The sequence below is a fragment of the Daucus carota genome, chromosome 2, assembly GCF_001625215.2.
Source record: "Daucus carota subsp. sativus chromosome 2, DH1 v3.0, whole genome shotgun sequence".
NCBI classification, from domain to species: Eukaryota; Viridiplantae; Streptophyta; class Magnoliopsida; order Apiales; family Apiaceae; genus Daucus; species Daucus carota.
Window position 1 is genome coordinate 28,957,067 of NC_030382.2, and position 20,590 is coordinate 28,977,656.

A 20,590-nucleotide genomic window follows, 5' to 3' on the forward strand; every position below is an offset into this window, starting at 1 on the left:
AAGCAAGCCAGTTACGGACCAGTTACGGACCAATTACGGTCCAACCTTGCTCTGAGCCAAGACTCCACAATAGTACGATATTGTCCGCTTTGGTACGATATTGTCCGCTTTGGGCCTAGCCCGCATGGCTTTGTTTTTGGGCACCTCTCAAAAGGCCTCGTTCTATTGGAGTTGTTCTGGCTGCTTATATTCTAACTTTATGCTCCTCCCACAACCGATGTGGGATTTGTTCTAACAGTAACTTTTGAGACAGATTCTATTTCTGGTGGTAAACATCTCATGGACCCAGTTGAATGCTTATACATAGAAGAACAGAGAAGTAATCAATTATTAAACATCAATCAAGAGATTACAATAGAAAGTAGCACATCAGTTTGTACCTGCATTACCTTACTACTTCCCGTACCACAAAAATATAATATATGTGCTCAGACAAGGGTTAGATGGTATGATTCCTGTGTGATGGTGTTTAAAATCTCAAAAAATAGACAACCTATAAATTCAAGATCATCATATGTAATACGGCAGGGTGTGTCTTGGTCATACAGTCTTCCTATTCATTTGATATTTGTAGGACAAAACCATGTGGAAGTGACTTATTATCACCAATGTATATGCATTAGTAGTCCTTAATTTACTATTCAAGAATTGGTTCATCTGCTATATAAGCACATCATTGGGATTTTAACGGAAACCATTTTAAGCTTAACACTATTAACCTTCATTTGTTCGTCTAGCCATTGGTTAGTCATCTACCTCATTAACATTCATTCCATGCACATAAAGTCACTTACAATCACGTCTATTCACATTCCTCGTATTCCTCATGTCAAGCAAATTTGTGAAAAAAAATCTGCATATACAGCAAAACAATTAGCAGCGACGTCTATGGATATAAAGAAGTTGCTGGATATCTCGTAGGTGGAAAAAACATTGTCACATGAAGACCTTATTTGTGAACCCCGCCATAAAACAATTAAGTCTCTAGGAAAATTGTAGGACATCAAGTGTTAATGTATACCATTTCAATATAATGTCACTTTCTGTAAATTTGTTGTGGATGATTTGATAAGTAGGGGCATGCTGTCTTGCAACAGACAGAGAAGTCATTCTATCTGTCATAAATATATGTAGCTATTGAAAGAGAAATTCATGTGCTAGTGTCTAATGCCTCTTCACCACTCAAGTTACATTTTGATGAACTGTTCAATTTTCTATATAAATACATAACTGGGTATTAATAAATTTCACCACAAAACTCAATTGTCTAAAGTCTTCACTATACAAGTCCTTTACTTTCTCCATATTCTCTAATTGATCTAATAGTATTATGGGTATTCGTTTGCCTCGTGTTACCAATCTCAAGAAAATCCTTAACCCGTCATCTTTCTTGATAAGTCCTGATTATACTTCAACAGTTCCAAAGGGTTGCTTGGCAGTATATATTGGGGAGAAGCAAAGAAGAAGATTTGTGGTTCCCATTTCATACCTGAATGATCCTGCCTTCCAAGACTTGTTAAATCAAGCTGAGGAAGAATTTGGGTTCAGCCAACCAGAAGGCGGCCTCACTATTCCCTGCTCAGTGGACACATTCATTCACCTTGCTTCACACCTGGATAGATCATAGAGAAAAACATTTATATACTGGTAGATAGTATGGCATTGAAATGTAAATAGTAGAATAGAGATTTTAATCAGATTTTTGTTGGCAACGGATGATTTGAAGCTCACCATTTTGTTGAATTTAACTTTACCAAAATTTATCCATCATAGTTTCTTCTTAAAAATCTCTATTCTACTATTTAATATAAAGAACTAAAAAATTTGATTGCCAAATTAGTAACTTTTTCTTGTAATATATGCACTCGTAAAGCAAATTAGGGATTTTGAAATCTCCTTATGATTTGCATCCAATGACATTCGCATAGAAAAGAAAATGATCTGAAGACTGCAGGCTCTTCCTTAGATTTTAGGCATCCAGGAGATTTTCTGATTACAATGAGACAGCAAATTTTCTTCTGTCTTGGCTACCTGCTGCATGTAATGACATATGATTCGAACTGTGAATGTCAAGTCTGGTCAGAGTTAGAAAGTTAAACTTATCTACCCAGAACCAATAAATGATGTTCTTGATAAAAACAGCAAATTTCAGAGGCAATGATTGTTGAATGCAGACAGGTTTACATATTATCCTTTAGGTGGTACTAACATAAAATGGAATGAAACGACAAGCTTATCAGTGGCTTCGTGGCTTACATGAAGACTACAAAAAAACCTGCACAACTGAAATTGTAAGGTTGAGTATGTCAACTGCTAGAGTGAATTTGAATAAACAAGTTCTTCACATCAATCCAAAGAGATCTCGGTAATCCCAGGAGAGCAATATGTATGAATAAATAGATGCTAATCAATTAAGCAAAATAAATTCTTCACTGATATGTAAAAATAATAATTCTGTGTAATGAGATGGTTACTCTAATCTTCCCTAGGTTATCAAATGGAAGCGGATTGAGTAGTATACAGTACAAACCAGAACCTTACAAAATTGTTAGTACCAGATTATAGCTACTTGTTTCTTATATCTGCGCAAGACTAAACTGAGGTTAACCAATGTCTTCTCTACACGGAAAAGCCACTTCAAACAATAAAGACATAGAAATTGCTCTTCTTTTGAACAATTACATTTGTGATCGGACCAATAATGTATAAAGCTGCTTATCTATATTTCAAATAAAAATGACTACATACTGATTGCAGAGATCAAATCCATGTAGAAATTAATGAAATCAAATTACAAAGTATCAGCTAATGTTCTACCTACAAGATTTATATGAGAGCCATATATAAAATTTCTAGACTAGCTTACAAAATTTGTACACTGTCTAACAACATATATATAAACTCTCATAATCTGTTCAAGAGATCAATGAAGGTGTCTTCTTTGCATGGAATTGTGAGGCCACCTTCTGGCTGACTAAACCCAAATTCTTCCTCTGCTTGACTTAACAGTTCTTGGAACGTAGGCTCGTTTAAGTAAGAAATCGGAACTACAAATCTTCTTCTTTGGTTCTCCCCAACATAAACTGCAATGCATCCCTTAGGGACATTTGTACTACGATCAAAATTTTTTAAGGAAAATTGTCTGTTGAGAATTTGCTTGAGATTAGTGATATGAGGCACACGAATACCCATGATGCTCAAGAAAAATTGAAACTTCAACGGATAATCTCTGGGGATATCGAAAATACAAGAACTTCTGAAGATGGAAGGCTTAGACCCTTAATTACACTTGATTTTGTGATGAAATTGGTTGAGGATATCACAGTTTTTATATAGAAATGACAAGTAATGAGTGGTTGATTTAAATGCAGATTGAGTGGCACAGATGCATTAGGCAATAGCACATGCTATTCTCTTTCAAAGGCCACACATATTTAAGAGTAATGTCTGTTGAGAGACGTCAATTCCTACTGCTTCTGTTCAACAAATCTGGACCTGATATATTCTCATGTCCTACTGATAGTGTAGATAAGACAGAATATAACATAAAATATACGGATATGAACAAGATACAGATAATTTGGCTGGAAAGTCCTCACTTTGCCTGGAAACCAAGGTAGCAAATTTTATGTTGTTAGTTTTTGTGGTCAGTAGTTGTGGGTGGGACAGACAAGTTAGGTACTCATGTGATAGTGTTTTCATTCACCTAGCCTAGCTGTTTATTTTGTGTAGTAGGAAACACCTGATACAAGTTGTTATATCCATGAAAGAAAGGGCAAATTTATGTAAGAAATAGATGACTGTTAGGATTTTGTGTGTTAGGATTATAAGTTTTTATATGTTTATATTCACAAAACAAAAAGTAAATAAAAATAGACGGGTGCTGGTCCCCAGCATATGGTTGCTGGGGAGGGTTTAAACAACATACAGCTCCTGAACTGTTGGATCAGATGAGGGACGGCTGAGATAAAAAAAAAAATGTTCTCGTCCAGCGCTTAAAAACCGCTGAACGGTACACGTAGAATTTTTTTATTTTTTTTGTGTCCAGCGCCTAAGAAGCGCTGGAAGCACAGGCAAATTTCATGTGCGGCTCTGGAGCCTGTTATCAAGTTCTCAAAAGGTTTATTAGCCTTGTTCATTGAAAATAGCTCTCATTCTTGTTATCATTTTTTCTAGAAGATCTTGACAAGCCAAATGAATATATATCTTCTGTCTGGGCCTTGGTGCCTCCGGTAACTCCCAAGCCAGGCCCCTGATTCACCAGAATTTTATTAGGAGATAATTCCAAAGATGTGAAGGGTTCTCGATTTGCAAAATTCATAGCTGAAAGACAGAAAATGCTAAAGAAGATTTCTGACAGATAAATTAGATAGCTCTTTTATCAAATTTCTTCCCAGCAAGTTGTGACAGTTGCCCAATTCCAGTATAAATTAGGAAGAGAACTGCCACCAACTGGAAATATACTTTGAAGATCCACTAGAAGCCATGAAAAAATATATCACCACATCTGCTTCTGCTGCAGAAGAATGAGAGCTATTTTTAAGATAAATGAGGCTATTAACCTTTTGAGAACTTGATAATAGGCTCCAGAGCTGCACATGGAATGCGGAATTTCAGATGTTGTATAAGCATCCCTCCATCATGCCTTGTATTGCTGCATCAACATTAATTTATATCTTCTCTGGTTGCCTGTGCTTCCAGTGCGTTTTAAGCGCCGGACACAAAAAAATATCCTCTCGTCCAGTGCTTAAAAACCGCTGGATGTGTACCATTCAGTGTACACATCCAGCGGTTTTAAAACGCTAGACGAGAACATTTTTTCTTCTGATCTCAGCCGTCCCTCGCTATATCCAACGGTCCAGAAACCGTATGTTGTTTAAACTCTCCCCAACAATCATATACTGGGGACCAACACCCAAAACAGATTGTTGAAATATAGCATAAGGTCCATTCTAGGCCTTCCTCTAACACTTTAAGGTTTCAGATGGATTGTTTTTCAACATGGTATCAGCCATCAGGGCTCTGATTTGGCGGAGGTCTCAAATGTCCACGTAGGCATTAATTACCCCAAAGATGGGCGCCCGTGATTCCCTCTTTAACCCAAAAATGGGACTCCAGACCGCGTCTTCACTAATTCCTTGAGAGCCGTCATTTTGGCTCACAACTTCACCACTTCTGATGAATGACCTTTACTTGAGCAATCCTCCTTCAATTCCTCATGCTCCGACCAATCATCTGCAGATGCTTTCTTCTTGCGTCGAAACGAGCTATACGAGCCAACCGAATCCTCCCTTCTAGAGCGTTCACTATACGCTGAACCTCGAAAGGAGGATTCGTAATCCTCTGTTGGATACTCGGATGAAGCAACATGCTCATCCTTCTTTTTCGCAAATTCCTCTTCCCATTTCTCAGCCTCACGCCTCTGCTTCATCTGAAACTCTATCCATCTCCGCTCGCGGTCAAGGGTGTCAAGTTCGCTCTTGATCGCTTCACGGTTCAACTGCTCCTTATCTTCAACAGCCAATCTTTTGGCCTTAAGCTTCTCTAAATGCAATCTCGCATCACCAGAATGTGCCTTTTTACCTTGCGGCGTCACTGCCAGTGTGCGTGTACGGCGACGTCGCCTACTACCACCTCCGGTAGGATCCGAATAAGCCGGACCACCGCGAGATTCACCTGCTCTAGTTTCGAACAGCTTTTTGTGTTTTAGTGTCTATCTCCTTAGTTACTATCACCTCTCGTGTTTCCAGAACTTGTATCGTCTCCCTCGCTTCATCTGCCATGGTAGATCTGCCCCCTCCTTCTAGCGCCAAATGCTGATCTGCCCTCTCCTTCTAGCGCCAAATGCTGGAACAGTGTATGTATGTTTATTACAGAGTGTATGTATCTATTCTATTCTCAGATTCCAACCCTGTGTTAGCTGCTCTGTTTATATAGCACTCTGGCACGTGACTTCCTCATGCTTGCTGTTTGGGCTTATTCTTCTTTGGGCTGCCTCTCACTCTGGGCCAAGGCCCAACAACTTCAACAGTTCCAAAGGGTTACTTGGCAGTATATATTGGGGAGAAGCAAAGAAAAAGATTTGTGGTTTCCATTTCATACCTGAATGATCCTGCCTTCCAAGACTTGTTAAATCAAGCTGAGGAAGAATTCATTCATTCACCATTCATTCACTATTCCCTGCTCAGTGGAAACATTCATTCACCTTACTTCACGCCTGGATAGATTATAGTGAGAAAACATTTATGTACAGGTAGATAGTACAACACTGAAATGTATATAGTAGAATAGGGATTTTGATCAGATTTTTGTTGGCAACGGATAATTTGATACTCACCATTTTGTTGAATTTAACATCACCAGAATTTATCGATCATAGTTACTTCTTATAAATCTGGATTAATATAAAGAAAAAAAAAACTTGATTCCCAAATTAGTAACTTTTTCATGTAATATATGCACTCCTAAAGCAAATTCTACATAGGAAGGGATTTTGAAGTCTCCTTATGATTTGCATAGAAGGGAAGTGGATTTGGTGTATGTTTGTACCCAGATTTTACAGGCGTCAGGACACGACGTGAACTGCACTGACACGACGGGAAGTACTGGCGACAAGACATGTAGTGGCAGATGGATAAGCATGAAGACTGGGTCTTAACAAACCCACCTTTTTAGGGGGAGAATTCAAATGGAAGTTAGAGAGGTGCCAGGAATATAGGAGGAAGTTACATGCACGTGGGAGTTAAGTGGAGAGAAAATAGGAGTTGCATATGGGATAGGACTCTTGGAAGACAAGTATATATACGGAGGGCACATTACACTACTTCTAGGTTATCTCTACATGCTGCATAATAGACTCTGAGTTATCTTCTACTCATTACATTGTAGTGCAACTCTAAGAGATTATCATCAAGAGACTTCTACACGCCTACAACTTCTTCTTCTACCTAATACCATTATTTTTCTTACGCATAAACCCCAAACCAAGCCCAAGATATACAAATTGATACACACACATATATACATATATTAACATACAAGGATTTCTCTTCTTCAACTTATATCAGCTGAGTTACACATCTTCATCTCCCTCAAATCATTCTGCCGACGGGTACATAGAGGTGTCGACGGGTGCACACTGCTGTTGGACGGGTGCATGCTGCTGTCGGACATGAACTACTTCTGAAGCCGACGTCTGCGTATTTTTGTACTTGTATCTTGCTTTTATCATACTTGTAAGCTGATGTTACATCATTATAGTGGATATTTGGCTGGGACATTCCCACCCGCGGTTTTTAACCTTTTACAAGGGGTTTTCCGCGTCACCAAAATTGTTTGTGTTCTTGTCTTTTGCTCTCTATTCGATATTCATCTATTTGATCTACTAAACATTCATACATTAAACACTTACTCCATTGTTATAGAAATTAAATAGGCTTGGCTTTTAACCCCGCAAATTTTGGTAAAAACAGGTGTTTGACTGGTTGCTCGTTCTGGACTTGATTCATATTGACAGCAGCATATCTATGGGCTGAGAATACACTGGTTCTAGTTGGTGACTTTAAAATTCAGTAATATGAAATATAATTTTCATATGGTGTTAGAAGTTGAGTTTTAGCATACATGTTTGAAAAGAGACCATGCAACTATTAAATTGATCGAGAGAAATTATTACACGCCACAAAGGTTTCCTTTAGGAATCTTAAGTATCCAAGACTGCAGGCTGTTCCTTCGATTTTAGGCATCTAGAAGATTTTCTGATTACAATGAGACAGCAGATTTTCTTGTGTCTTGGCTACCTGCTGCATGTAATTATATATGATTTAAACTGTGATGTCAAGTCTGGTCAGAGTTGAAAAGTTAAACTTATCTACCCAGAACAATTAAATGATGTTCTTGATAAAAACAGCAAATTTCAGATGCAATGATTGAGGAACGAAGACAGGTTTACATATTATCTTGTAGGTACTAAAATGAAAAAAAAGGGAATGAAACGTCTGGCTTACATGAAGACTACAAAAAAACCTGCACAACTGAAATTGGAGGGTGAGTCTGTCAGCTATTAGAGTGAAATTGAATAAACATGTTATTTGCATCCATCCAAAGAGTTCTCGGTAATTCCAGGATAGCAATATGTATGAATGAATAGATACTTATTAACTAAGCAAAAGAAATTCTTCACTGATGATTTCTAAAAAAACATATTTCTGTGTAATGAGATGGTTACTTTGATCTTCCCTAGGTTACCAGATGGAAGTGGATTGACTAGTATACATTACAAACTGGAACCTTGCAAAATTGTTAGTACCAGATAATAGCTATTTCAAATAAAAAAGTACTTACAAAGATATATAATACCTAAAAGATTAAAGATTGCAGAGATCAAATCCATGTAGAAATTAATGTGATCAAATTACAATTAAAGTATCAGCTATTGCTCTACCTAAAAGATTTATATGGGAGTCATATATAAAATTTCTGGACTAGTTTACAAAATTTGTACACTATCTAACAACATATATATAAACTCTCATAATCTGTTCAACAGATCAATGAAGGTGTCTTCTTTGCATGGAATTGTCAGGCCTCCTTCAGGATGACTAAACCCAAATTCTTCCTCAGCTTGACTTAACAGGTCTTGGAATGTGGGCTCGTTTAAGTAAGAGATCGGAACTACAAATCTTCTTCTTTTGTTCTCCCCAACATAAACTGCAATACATCCTTTAGGGACATTTGTACTACGATCAAGATTCTTTAAGGAAAATTGTCTGTTGAGAATTTGCTTGAGATTAGTGATATGAGGCACACGAACACCCATGATGCTCAAGAAAAATTGAAACTTCAAAGGATAATCTTCGGGGATTATGGAGAATACAAGAACTTCTGCAGATGGTAGGCTTAGACCCTCAATTAGACTTGATTTTGTGATGAATTTGGTTGAGGATATCACAGTTTTTATATGGAAATAGCAAGTAATGAGCGGTTGATCAAAATGCAGATTGAGTGGAACAGATGCATTAGGCAATAGCACATGCTATTCTCTTTCAAAGGCCACACATATTTAAGAGTAATGCTAGGACTTGAATGTCTGTTGAGAGACATCATGTCCTACAAATCTGGACCTTATATTTTGTCATTTAAATTTAGGTTTTATGCGTATAGTGGAGTTAAGACAGAATATAACACAATATATACGGATATGAACAAGGTACAAAAAATTTGGGTGGAAAGTCCTCACTTTGCCTGGCAAGCAAGGTAGCAAATTTTAAGTTCTTAGTTTTTGTGGTCAGTATTTCTGGGTGGGACAGACAAGTTAGGTACTCATGTGATAGTGTTTTCATTCACCTATCCTAGCTGTTTATTTTGTGTAGTAGGAAACACCTGATACAAGTTGTTATATCCATGAAAGAAAGGGCAGATTTATGTAAGAAACAGATTATCAGACTTACTACACAACTTTCTGATTGTTCTATATAAACACATAATTAAGCTCACTGGTCTAAAGTCTTTTCCATAAAACTATACAAGTCCTAGTGTTTATCCAGTTTCCTGAACTCTTCTCTGAAAGATCTTTGGTGTCATGGGTATCCGTATGCCTCCTATTACCAATCTCAAACAAATCCTTATCCGCTCATCTTACTCTTTAAATCTCTGGGGATATGGAAACTTCTGCAGGTGGAAGGCTTAGACCCTTAATTACACTTGATTTTGTGATGAATTTGGCAGAGGATATCACAGTTTTTATATATTCATTTAAAGAGATATATTCATACATTCACCTGAATTAAGCTAAAATTTTGTAATTTCCCTGAAAAGCCTTCCAATCTAATAAAAATTAAAATAGATACCTTATATACAAATTTTATAAGAAGTTAACAGAAACTACCCTAAAAATTTCACATTCTACCTCAGAGATCAGGGAAGTCAAGTTTTAAGGTGTTTTTCGTTAACAGACTGAGACTGGTATTTTTACGGACAAATAGAATTTGCTAACTAAACGTATTTGAGATAAGAACCGATTACAAAAAATCTACAAGAACGAATAATTTCATGTATTCTTGATGCCTAAAAGATTTTCATGGAAAGTCTCAGTCAAATATAAAATGTCTGGACTAGTTCACAAAATTTGTAAACTATCTAACAACATTTCAGTAAGTATGTATCTGTACAGATATATATAAGCTCTCATAATATGTTCAAGAGATCAATGAAGGTGTCTTCCTTGAATGGAATTGTGAGGCCACCTTCTGGATGACTAAACCCAAATTCTTCCTCTGCTTGACTTAAAAGGTCTTGAAATGAAGGCTCATTTAAGTAAGAGATCGGAACTACAAATCTTCTTCTTTGGTTCTCCCCAACATAAACTGCCATGCATCCCTTAGGGACATTTGTACTACGATCAAGATTTGTTGAGGTGAATTGGCGGTTGAGAATTTGCTTAAGACTAGTGATACGAGGAACATGAATACCCATGATGCTAAAATCAAAAATTTGTAGTATTCAGGATAAACTCTGCTGATATTAAAATACAAGGACTTTTGCAGATGGAAGGCTTAGAACTTGAATACAATGGATTATGTGATAAATTTGGTTGAGTTTATAATAGCTATTTTATAGAGCACATAGGAAGTAGTATTGAACATTTGATTGAGTGGCACAGATGAATTAGGCATTAGCACATGCTATTCTCTCTCAATGGCCACATATGTTTAAGACTAATGGTAGGACTTAAATGTTTGAGTCTTGTAGTGTGGATAAGAGAGTATACAAAAATGTTTGAGTCTTGTAGTGTGGATAAGAGAGTATACAAATAATTTGGCTGGAAACTCTTGAGTTTTAGTTGTGACAGACAAGTTAGGTGCTCATGTGATTGTGTTTTCATTTACCCATCCTAGCTGTTTATTTTGTTGAATTGATGAATCATTTAGTAGAAAACAGTAGCTGCTGGGGATTAATCAAGCAGACGTAGTAGGGCTTGATGTCTCGCAACACACATAAATCTAATCTTCTTGGTCATATATACTTGTAGCTATCAGAACATAATATCATGTGCTAGTGTCTACTGCTTCTTCACCACTCGGATAATATTTCTAATAAATTCTTTGAGTAGTTCTATGTTCTATATATACATATATTTAAGCATTCGTAGAATTCATCACAAACTCAATTGCTTCAAGCTTTAAACTTACATTTCCTTGTGTTTCTGTTGTTTCCCCCCAACTTTTCACTAAAAGATCTGTTGCATCATGGGTATTCGTGTGCCTCGCATTGCTAATCTCAAAAAAATCCTCAACCGGTCATCTTTCCTGATAAATCCTGATCTTACTTCAACAATTCCAAAGGGGTGCTTGGCAGTTTATATTGGGGAGAGGCAAAGAAGCAGATTTGTGGTTGCGGTTTCATACCTGAATTTTCCTGCCTTCCAAGAATTGTTAAGTCAAGCCGAGGAAGAATTTGGATTCAATCATCCGGAAGGAGGTCTTACGATTCCTTGCTTAGTGGACACATTCAATGAAATTGTAGAATCGGATTATTTTATACATATACATCTAGAGAGCATAGCACCTTCGATCTCATTTGATGAGCTTCAGATTGTAAATTGTAGAATCGGATTATTTTATAAATGCTTATTACATATTTACGTAGAGCAATAAAAAACTCTGTTTTTAAAACATCCTTTGACAGATTGATTAATATAGAGCATCACGGTTATTTGTATGTCTGTATTGCTAATCTTGAACAAATCTTGACCAGTAATTTTGTTGATATATCTGACATGTAAATGAATTTTAAATATTTATATGCTCCCCTAGTCAGGTTATGACATAAACTCTTATAGTCTTCGACTCTTCGTTTACATGTTAAGCTATTCTAGTCACTTCCACGCTGCACCATGTTGATAACTGACGAAAATGTTAACATTTAATTTTGTAATTGACCTAAAAAGAGATCAGATTCATACTGCTTGTACAAAATAACAAAATGAATGATTAATTTGAGTCAAACTGGAAAGGAATGATCAATTTGAGTCAAACTGGAAAGGAATGATCTACTTGATATATTTGGATGAAACGAGTGACCAACTTGATATTTTTCCTAAAAAAATATCATAGAAATATGGAGTATGAAACTAGCAAGGAATGGAAGTCGACACAGGAAGAAAGATTGAGCAAAATACAAAGAAATGTTGAGAATACATAGTGGTTTGATTTGATTTCTCTTTGATTCTTTTTCGAGTTGATCTACACCAAACCTTCTTGTGATCTATGTTGTTTGGTTAATTATCTGTACAGACAATTGTTCATATTATATTATTAATTATCAATGCAGCCACCCCCTATTCTTTGGAATTTGAGGGTACTTTAGATCCTTTAATTTGATGAACAATAACACAAGCAAACCTGAACAGAACTGCTGAAAAAAGTTCTCCAGTAAATCTCCAAATTCTGCAGCAGCATAAATTTAATCATAAGAATTTGCTTAAAATTTACCAAATTATACACAAAATTAGGCAAATGTATGCATAAAATAAGAAGTCAGCAGAATCACAAACTAAATTCCGTAGATTATAAGAGCATCGGAGTCCATAATACAGATTGCCTACTAAACTTTGCCGCAGAAATTTTATAAATCAATAAGTGTTCTATGAAGACTTACACAACTAATTTGCTGTAGAATAGACAAAATGTTCCTCAAACAAAAAATTAAAAATAACCCTAATATCAGAATATCATTCAACTGCCTTCATAGACATTGATACATCCTTAATCCTTTGATGTGAGATTGCTAGTTAAAACAAAAGTTAGTATTTGGCGGGCTAGATTGTGGATAATACATGACATGTCCTTGTAAAAAAAGAAATTTAAAGAAAGGACAAACTTATAGGAGATATTAAAACCTTCACAATAAACGGAAGATGGACAACAAAAGAACTTTTAAGAAAATATTCAGAATCCAGGAATAGGCTACTAGTAAAGTTGATCCCCGACCTTTCCTAATGACAAGGTCTGTGGTTCATATCCACACTCCACTTCGCTTTGAAGTCCCGCGTTATAAGCATGCATGTTTTTATTCCTTTGCCTCAACCTTAAGGTTTATGTGATGGAACCTTGCAAGACTATTTCAACTGTTGATGATTAGCAACTTAAGAAGCAGAATCATATCGTTCCGCCATAAAGTTGAATGGCAATAAAATAATGATAATTAGTCTGCAAGTTCAAATTACAAAAGTTAGTCTGTAATCAGAACCTAAAACAGCCTAAAATAATATAGAAAAAAAAGGGTGCCTAAATTTAACTGAACTGCTTTCTTAAAAATGGCAGTACATCTCCTTTAGTCTCAGATTTTTACAGCTTGTGCAATCACATATGCACATATCTAAAATTTTATGAGGCTCGTGGTTCGTGATGTTAAATGAGACCTTGGTTGTCAGAACTGTGCTGCTGCTACTGGACATAAAAGAGAACTGTATTATTGTTTGCTGCTATATTTATCGGAATGTTTAACATAGCATACTTCATTCAGAGAATATAGAATATGAGATTGACTCCTAAAATTGACAAAATCTTGACAGCAGATGCAATACAAATCTGGAAAAAAAGCGCATAAAAAAAAGTTGCGGACTAATGGGAAAAACTTTAGCATTCAGAATATTATGTAGACATATCACAAAACAGAAAATCCTCATATTCTGCAAACTATGCTAAAATCTGCAGTAAATCTCTGAATTATGCAGAAACCCAGACTCTATTTCTCTTAAGTTCTTTTGGATTATATCGAGAAACTAAGTTGATCGAAAAACCTTTATCTCGCACATCTACTTTCTGTAATTCGACTTTAAAAACAAACTAAAAATTGCACATTTTTCTCCTTTTTACCCTTAACAAAAACATTTCATGAATATCCATCAAGTCTATAATAATTAAAATTTCAATAGTAGAAATTAACTTATATACTTGCTTATGCGGAGAACGGATTATAGGTTAGTTTCTAACTAATTAATCAATATATTTCCTTGTATAATTTAATTTATAGGTCATTTATTTTCATGAATATTCTTCAAAAGGCTAGGAACCTGCCCACTGGCTCCATAGCCAACACAGGTAGGTAATTCGGAGTCTCGGACTAACCGAGCGATAAGACCCGGTGGGTGGGAACTTCCTTGCGATACGCACGGATAGGAACCCGATCCCCTTTCTTCTGTCTCTTCAACTCGGGTGAACGTCAGGGAGCTGGTGAGGTTCGAACCCATGACCCTTTGGATCAAAGCAAGGCCCCGTTTCCACTGGGACAGCTCTCACACTTATTTTCAAGAATATTGCTTTACATCAAATCAAGTTAAAATTTTATAATTTCGATAAAAACCCTTGAATTGGAAATAATTAAAAGAAAAATAACTTACATAAAAATTTAAGATAATTATGCAAAAAAATACCCCAACAATTTGATATTCTACGTCGAGGATAATTTAAGTTTCAAAGCAAATAAATATTTATGTTTTTATCATATTCACAGATGGACTTTGCTGTTTAATTGAGTATATACATATAGTATGTATGAGTTTATAACCAGTGATACAGAACACCTTCAAGAAAGAATAATTTCAAGAATTAACACTCAAATTTTTTTTAGTACTGCAATTCATTTCTCATACAATGCTCAAGCAAGAAGTGAGTTAAAGGAACATGTCTACTCTACATGGAATAGTAAGACCACCTTCTACATGATCAGATAAAGATTTCAAGAGAGACTAGCACATGGGTCTGTATTTATGTTACCCTACTGCTTCTTGTACCACTAAATACATGCTTCAGACAAGGATTAGAATGTTGATTTTATGTTTGATTATGTTAAAAATTCAAATAACTGGACACCTAACTATTAAAGGCAGAGCTATCAGACAACTAAGAAATTTGATTATCCTTGGTATTTGTAGGGCAAGTTGTGTCTTGGTAAGCAGAGAATATATCCCAAACTCCTCCAACCTTGCTATACATTCTCTATTTGTAGGACATCACCATGTGCTACTGACTTATTATTTCGTTTTCATTGTTCAAGAAACCTTCTATATAAACATAGGGACTTTGACATAAATCAACACAAGCATACAAGCAAACCTTCATTTCTTTTATCAAGCATCGTCTCATCCTTTCCTTCTCGACATCCACTTTAAAAATACCAACTTAGAAACATGGGTATCCGCATGCCTCGTATTCCTCATGTCAAGAAAATCTTTCAGGGGTCTTCTTTGGCAACTACAGCAGTTTCAGACATCCCAAAGGGCTGCTTGGCAGTTTATGTTGGGGAGAGCCAAAGAAAAAGATTTGTTGTTCCAATTTCATACTTGGCTGAGCCTGCCTTCCAGGACTTGCTATGTCAAGCTGAGGAAGAATTCGGTTTTGATCATCCAGAGGGGGGTCTTACAATTCCCTGCAGAGAAGATGTATTTACAGATCTCGCCTCAAGCTTGAGAAGAAAATCATAGAGAAGAACATAATCAAAAAAGTAGTTTAGAAATTTTTTGTAAGCTAGTAGGAGATAAGTTAGAATAGGTTGGACCAAAGGCATAATTATGCAAATACTTTCTTCTGGTATCTCATGGAATCATTTTCAATGAGGAAGATCATTACTTAAAATTTTGTAAAATATTAAACTATATACTTCCCATTATAATTTTATGATCTAACTATGTTGTTTGCAAATAACTTCCTATCTGTAATCAGTTCCACGTTATTCTCAAATTGATCGAAATTGGCATATAAGATTGTGTTAACAGATAAATTTATTGAAAATCGATATGGGAGAAAGAAGCCTCTTATCTTATATTCCTATATTTCAGAAAGAATTAGTCAGAACCTATCTACAGTTGCTCTGTGATCATATTTACTGTGAATACTAAATTGATCAAGCATCGACCTGCATAAACATACAATTCTCCTGTATTTCCATCGCGAAGATCATTGCATAAAAAGCGGTCAATTTATAAACAATCTATATCTCCTATTATATCCTTTGACCGGATTATTTAGCTTGATTGCCTTCCTCATTTACATCATTTCCACATAATTCAGCAATTAAATCAACAGTTGCATCTAATTGTGTGTAAGAAGTATGGTTTCATGAAGAACTTGAATGTCTTTTCCCTATATATGGTTTCTCTCTGACATTTGTTTCTTTAGAGGGAATTGATCTTTTCCCTATATATGGTTTCATGAAGAACTTGAATGTCTTTCCCTATATATTTGTTTCTTTAGAGGGCATGCCGAAAACACTTTAAAAAGGTAAAAACAATATACTAATTTTCTTTTGGACTGTTCTGTAGAAGGATATGTTCATTAAACCTTTTCTGACAGTCAATTTATTTCTGGTGGTTTCTATTTCTTCATGTTTTATCTCTTAGGTAGAAAAAACATTGTCACATGAAGACCTAATATGTGAAACCCGCCATAAAATTATTGATGACATAATATGCAAATTGTAGGACATCACGTGTTTATGTATACCATTTCAAGATAATGTCACTTTCTGTAATCTATTGTGGATGATTTGGGTAGAGATTTGATAAGTAGGGGCATGCTGTCTTGCAACAGACAGAGAAGTCATTCTATCACTCATAAATACATGTAGCTATTGAAAGAGAAAATCATGTGCTATTGTCTAATGCCTCTTCACCACTTGAAGTACAAATTGATGAACTGTTCAATATTTTCTATTTTTGTATATAAATACATAACAGGGCATTAATAAATTCATCACAAACTCAATCATCTAAAGTCTTCACCATACAAGTTCTTTTCTTTCTCCATATTCTCTAAACAATCTAGGAGTATTATGGGTATTCATATGCCTCGTGTTACTAATCTCAAGAAAATCTTTAACCCGTCTTCTTTCTTGATAAGTCCTGATTATACCTTAACAGTTCCAAAGGGGTGCTTGGCAGTATATATCTTGGAGAAGCAAAGAAGAAGAAGACTTATCAAGAAAGAAGACGGGTTAAAGAAGAAGGGGGATTGTCTATTACATTACAAACTAGAACCTTCCAAAATTGTTAGTACCAGATAATCTGAAGTGAGGTTAATGAATGTTTTCTCTACATGGAAAAGCCACTTCAGACTATAAAGACATGGAATGTATAAAGCTACTTATATATATTTCAAATAATAAGTACTTATAAAGACATATAATGACTACATACTGATTGCAGAGATCAAATCCATGTAGAAATTAATGTCTCAAATATAAAATTTCTACCTACAAGATTTATATGAGAGTCATATATAAAATTTCTGGACTAGTTTACAAAATTTGTACACTATCTAACAACATATATATAAACTCTCATAATCTGTTCAAAAGATTAATGAAGGTGTCTTCTTTGCATGGTATTGTGAGGCCACCTTCTGGATGACTAAACCCAAATTCTTCCTCAGCTTGACTTAACAGGTCTTGGAATGTAGGCTCGTTTAAGTAAGATATCGGAACTACAAATCTTCTTCTTTGGTTCTCCCCAACATACACTGCAACGCATCCCTTAGGGACATTTGTACTACGATCAAGATTTTTTAAGGAAAATTGCCTGTTGAGAATTTGCTTGAGATTAGTGATATGAGGCACACGAATACCCATGATGCTCAAGAAAATTAAAACTTTAATCTCGGGGGATATGGAAAATACAAGAACTTCTGCAGACTGAAGGCTTAGACCCTCAATTACACTTGATTTTGTGATGAATTTGGTTGAGGAGATCACAGTTTTTATATAGAAATAACAAGTAATGAGCGGTTGATCAAGATGCAGATTGAGTGGCACAGATGCATTAGGCAATAGCACATGCTATTCTCTTTCAAAGGCCACACATATTTAAGAGTTCATACGAAGGTCATCGACATACATATAATGGCTGGAAACTGTCAAGTTCGACAGGCAAGGAATCAAATCTTATGCTTTTATTGGTCAATAGTCTTAGGTGGGATAGGCAAGTTTGGTGCTCATGTGACGGTGTTTTCTTGACCTATCTCAGCTGCATCTTTTGTTGAATTGATGTCTGTTTAAAACAGATTATCAGATTAAATGGATCCAACATCTTTGACATGGTCTAGCTGCATTATGTCAAAATATCAACTTGGAGCTGGAAGAAACAGTGTCACATGAACACTTATGATTTCAACCCCACCATAATCAGTGCAGACAAACCCAAAACATAAAATCCATATCATGCCACCCACCTATTGAAAGAGAAAATCATGTGCTAGTGTCTATACTCACCGCTCAATGTAGAATTTGATGAGATGTTCTACACAACTTCCTGATTGTTCTGTATAAACACATAACTAAGCGATACTAACATTCATCACAAACTCACTGGTCTAAAGTCTTTCGTATAACTATACAAGTCCTAGTGTTTCTTCAGTTTTCTGAACTCTTCTCTGAAAGAGCTATAGTGTCATGGGTATCCGTATGCCTCGTATTACTAGTCTCAAACAAATCCTTAATAGCTCATCTTTCTTATTAAATCCTGATCTTACTTCAACGATTCCAAAGGGGTGCTTGGCAGTTCATATTGGGGAGAGGCAAAGAAGCAGATTTGTGGTTCCTATTTCATACCTGAATGAGGCTGCCTTTCAAAAATTGTTAATTCAAGCCGAGGAAGAATTTGGATTCAATCATCCGGAAGGAGGTCTTACAATTCCTTGCTCAGTGGACACATTCAATGAAATCACTTCGCGCCTGAACAATTTATATACTTTTAGATAGTATAGCACCTGCGATCTCATTTATTGAGTTTCCGAGTGTAAACTGTAGAAAATACAGATTTTGTAGGGGAAGCATAATTTGATACTCAAACTTTTTGAACATATTGACCATCACTTATGCTCATGGATACTTGTTATTTTCTATAAAGCATATCACTAAGTGTTTGCCGATAAACTTTATGCCTAAACCAAATCGATCACCAACAAAATTACAGTTTCTGTAGTTACTCTTTGATACCTAAATCTTGCAATCGTCTTCAAAAATCAGCACTGACACAAGGTGAGTTTGCTAGCTCAAAAATCAAAATTAAAATTTATAAACAGTTCTAAATAATTTATAAATATATCTGTTGCATAGTCAGTGGCGAAACCAGAACTAAAATTTTGGGGTGGCTCAAATATTTAATTATATTCCTAAGCAGTTTTATTACTGATGGTTACATCAAAAAGAGATGAAATATTGTTATATGATGTGAACCCCACCGTGTATCTCCCAGTCGAGTTAAACAAGTTTCTTGATTCTTCCTTTTTTCCTGAAAATATCTCACCACTTTCTAAACATTTCAGTGTAAGTTCATAATGTCTTTGTCGAAACATATCCTTTCTCTTACACGAAGCATCAACCAATTCACAATACGACAGAGATGATCAAAAAAATCACTTACTACATGAGAACATTTAGCCATAGCAACAACTAATAACCGCAATTTCATGACTCTCCTGGTGATATAAAGTAATGCAATATCATGACTCTCGTGGTAATTTAAAGTAATTCGAGAGTACCAAATTAGACTACCACAATTCAATAATTCAGAACTAACAAAAAAGTCTAAATTATCATTCTAATTTAAAGACTTCCCATATCAATTCAGGATCAAACGACAACATATGTGTTAGAGCACCTTTTAAACTCTAGTTCTCGGGCATCCCCCAATTAATAATTTCATTATACAAAATCATGAAAGATACAAAAATATTAAAGACTAACAATTTATCCAAGAATCAAGAAACTCAATCACAAAAAGTGATAAAAATTTCTGGCAAAAAAAAAGTGATAAAAATAAAAGGATAATCAATCAATTTAATCAATTTATCATACCTTGAAATTTGGAAAACAAGTGAGAAGTCAGAGTATTGAGTAAACACGGAAACACTGAGTGAATCTAGAGAGGGAAATAGAAGGATAACGTTAGGTGTACTTTATTCTGACATTTTAAAAAATTATGTTGACATCTATAATTCAGCAGAAGCTAAAAAATATATACACCGTCAGTGGCGGTGCCACACTGGGGCCTGGGGGGACACGTGCCCCCACAAGTTTCCCTTTGTGGGCCTCACATATTAGTAATACTCGTATGTTTTGTCATTTGTGTCCCGAATAAATTACTAAATCTCTCTATGAAATCATCTCAGCTTCAGTCTATTTCAGTTCTAGCAGTAGTTTAAGCATGACCATGCTTCTTTAGGATTTGTATGTCTAAATCAGTTGTGGTAGCAAGTTGGTTTTTAAATAAGATTTGAAGGGTAGGATGTTTAGCCAGGTCTGTTTGTTCCAGTTTGTAGTAGTTGCTGTTCGAATTTGTAAAACTAATTAAGTAATATATTTTGAGTATAATCGAAAAATTAAAAGTGTCCCCCTTGAATATTTTGTCTGGCTCCGCCACTGTACACCGTTCTTAATTTCGAGGTCATGGGTAGCTTTAGCATCCTCTAGCCCCCTCTGGTTTCCGCCACTGTGCATAGTTTAATCTATATAAGTCATTTATTATCGTGAATACTCCTTTTGCTCCTGAGCCTATGAGATATTAGCGATGCGCGTATAAGTAGAAGTTTACATG

General features: G+C 35.6%; 4 protein-coding genes across 4 annotated transcripts; 1 reads left to right on the forward strand and 3 right to left on the reverse strand.

Annotated features, from left to right (window-relative positions):
* Nucleotides 1–8,347: 8,347 nt before the first annotated feature.
* Nucleotides 8,348–9,133, reverse strand: LOC108206927 (auxin-responsive protein SAUR21-like). Its single transcript, XM_017377365.2, has one exon. The coding sequence runs from the start codon at nt 8,816–8,818 to the stop codon at nt 8,531–8,533; it is 288 nt and encodes a 95-aa protein (XP_017232854.1). The 5' UTR covers nt 8,819–9,133; the 3' UTR covers nt 8,348–8,530.
* Nucleotides 9,134–9,832: 699 nt separating this feature from the next.
* Nucleotides 9,833–10,751, reverse strand: LOC108206928 (auxin-responsive protein SAUR21-like). Its single transcript, XM_017377366.2, has one exon. It carries the CDS (start codon nt 10,471–10,473, stop codon nt 10,186–10,188), a length of 288 nt encoding a protein of 95 aa, XP_017232855.1. The 5' UTR covers nt 10,474–10,751; the 3' UTR covers nt 9,833–10,185.
* A 4,216-nt stretch (nt 10,752–14,967) lies between these two features.
* LOC108209158 (auxin-responsive protein SAUR20-like) lies at nt 14,968–15,713 on the forward strand. The gene has a single exon (XM_017379937.2). The coding sequence runs from the start codon at nt 15,191–15,193 to the stop codon at nt 15,482–15,484; it is 294 nt and encodes a 97-aa protein (XP_017235426.1). The 5' UTR covers nt 14,968–15,190; the 3' UTR covers nt 15,485–15,713.
* Nucleotides 15,714–17,227: 1,514 nt separating this feature from the next.
* LOC108209161 (auxin-responsive protein SAUR21-like) lies at nt 17,228–17,867 on the reverse strand. Its single transcript, XM_064087085.1, has one exon. The coding sequence runs from the start codon at nt 17,623–17,625 to the stop codon at nt 17,338–17,340; it is 288 nt and encodes a 95-aa protein (XP_063943155.1). The 5' UTR covers nt 17,626–17,867; the 3' UTR covers nt 17,228–17,337.
* Between the last annotated feature and the right edge of the window lie 2,723 nt (nt 17,868–20,590).

Coding starts and splice junctions, on each gene's coding strand:
- LOC108209161 (XM_064087085.1), bottom strand. CDS start 17,625: ATGGGTATTCGTGTGCCTCATATCACTAATCTCAAGCAAATTCTCAAC.
- LOC108206928 (XM_017377366.2), bottom strand. CDS start 10,473: ATGGGTATTCATGTTCCTCGTATCACTAGTCTTAAGCAAATTCTCAAC.
- LOC108209158 (XM_017379937.2), top strand. CDS start 15,191: ATGGGTATCCGCATGCCTCGTATTCCTCATGTCAAGAAAATCTTTCAG.
- LOC108206927 (XM_017377365.2), bottom strand. CDS start 8,818: ATGGGTGTTCGTGTGCCTCATATCACTAATCTCAAGCAAATTCTCAAC.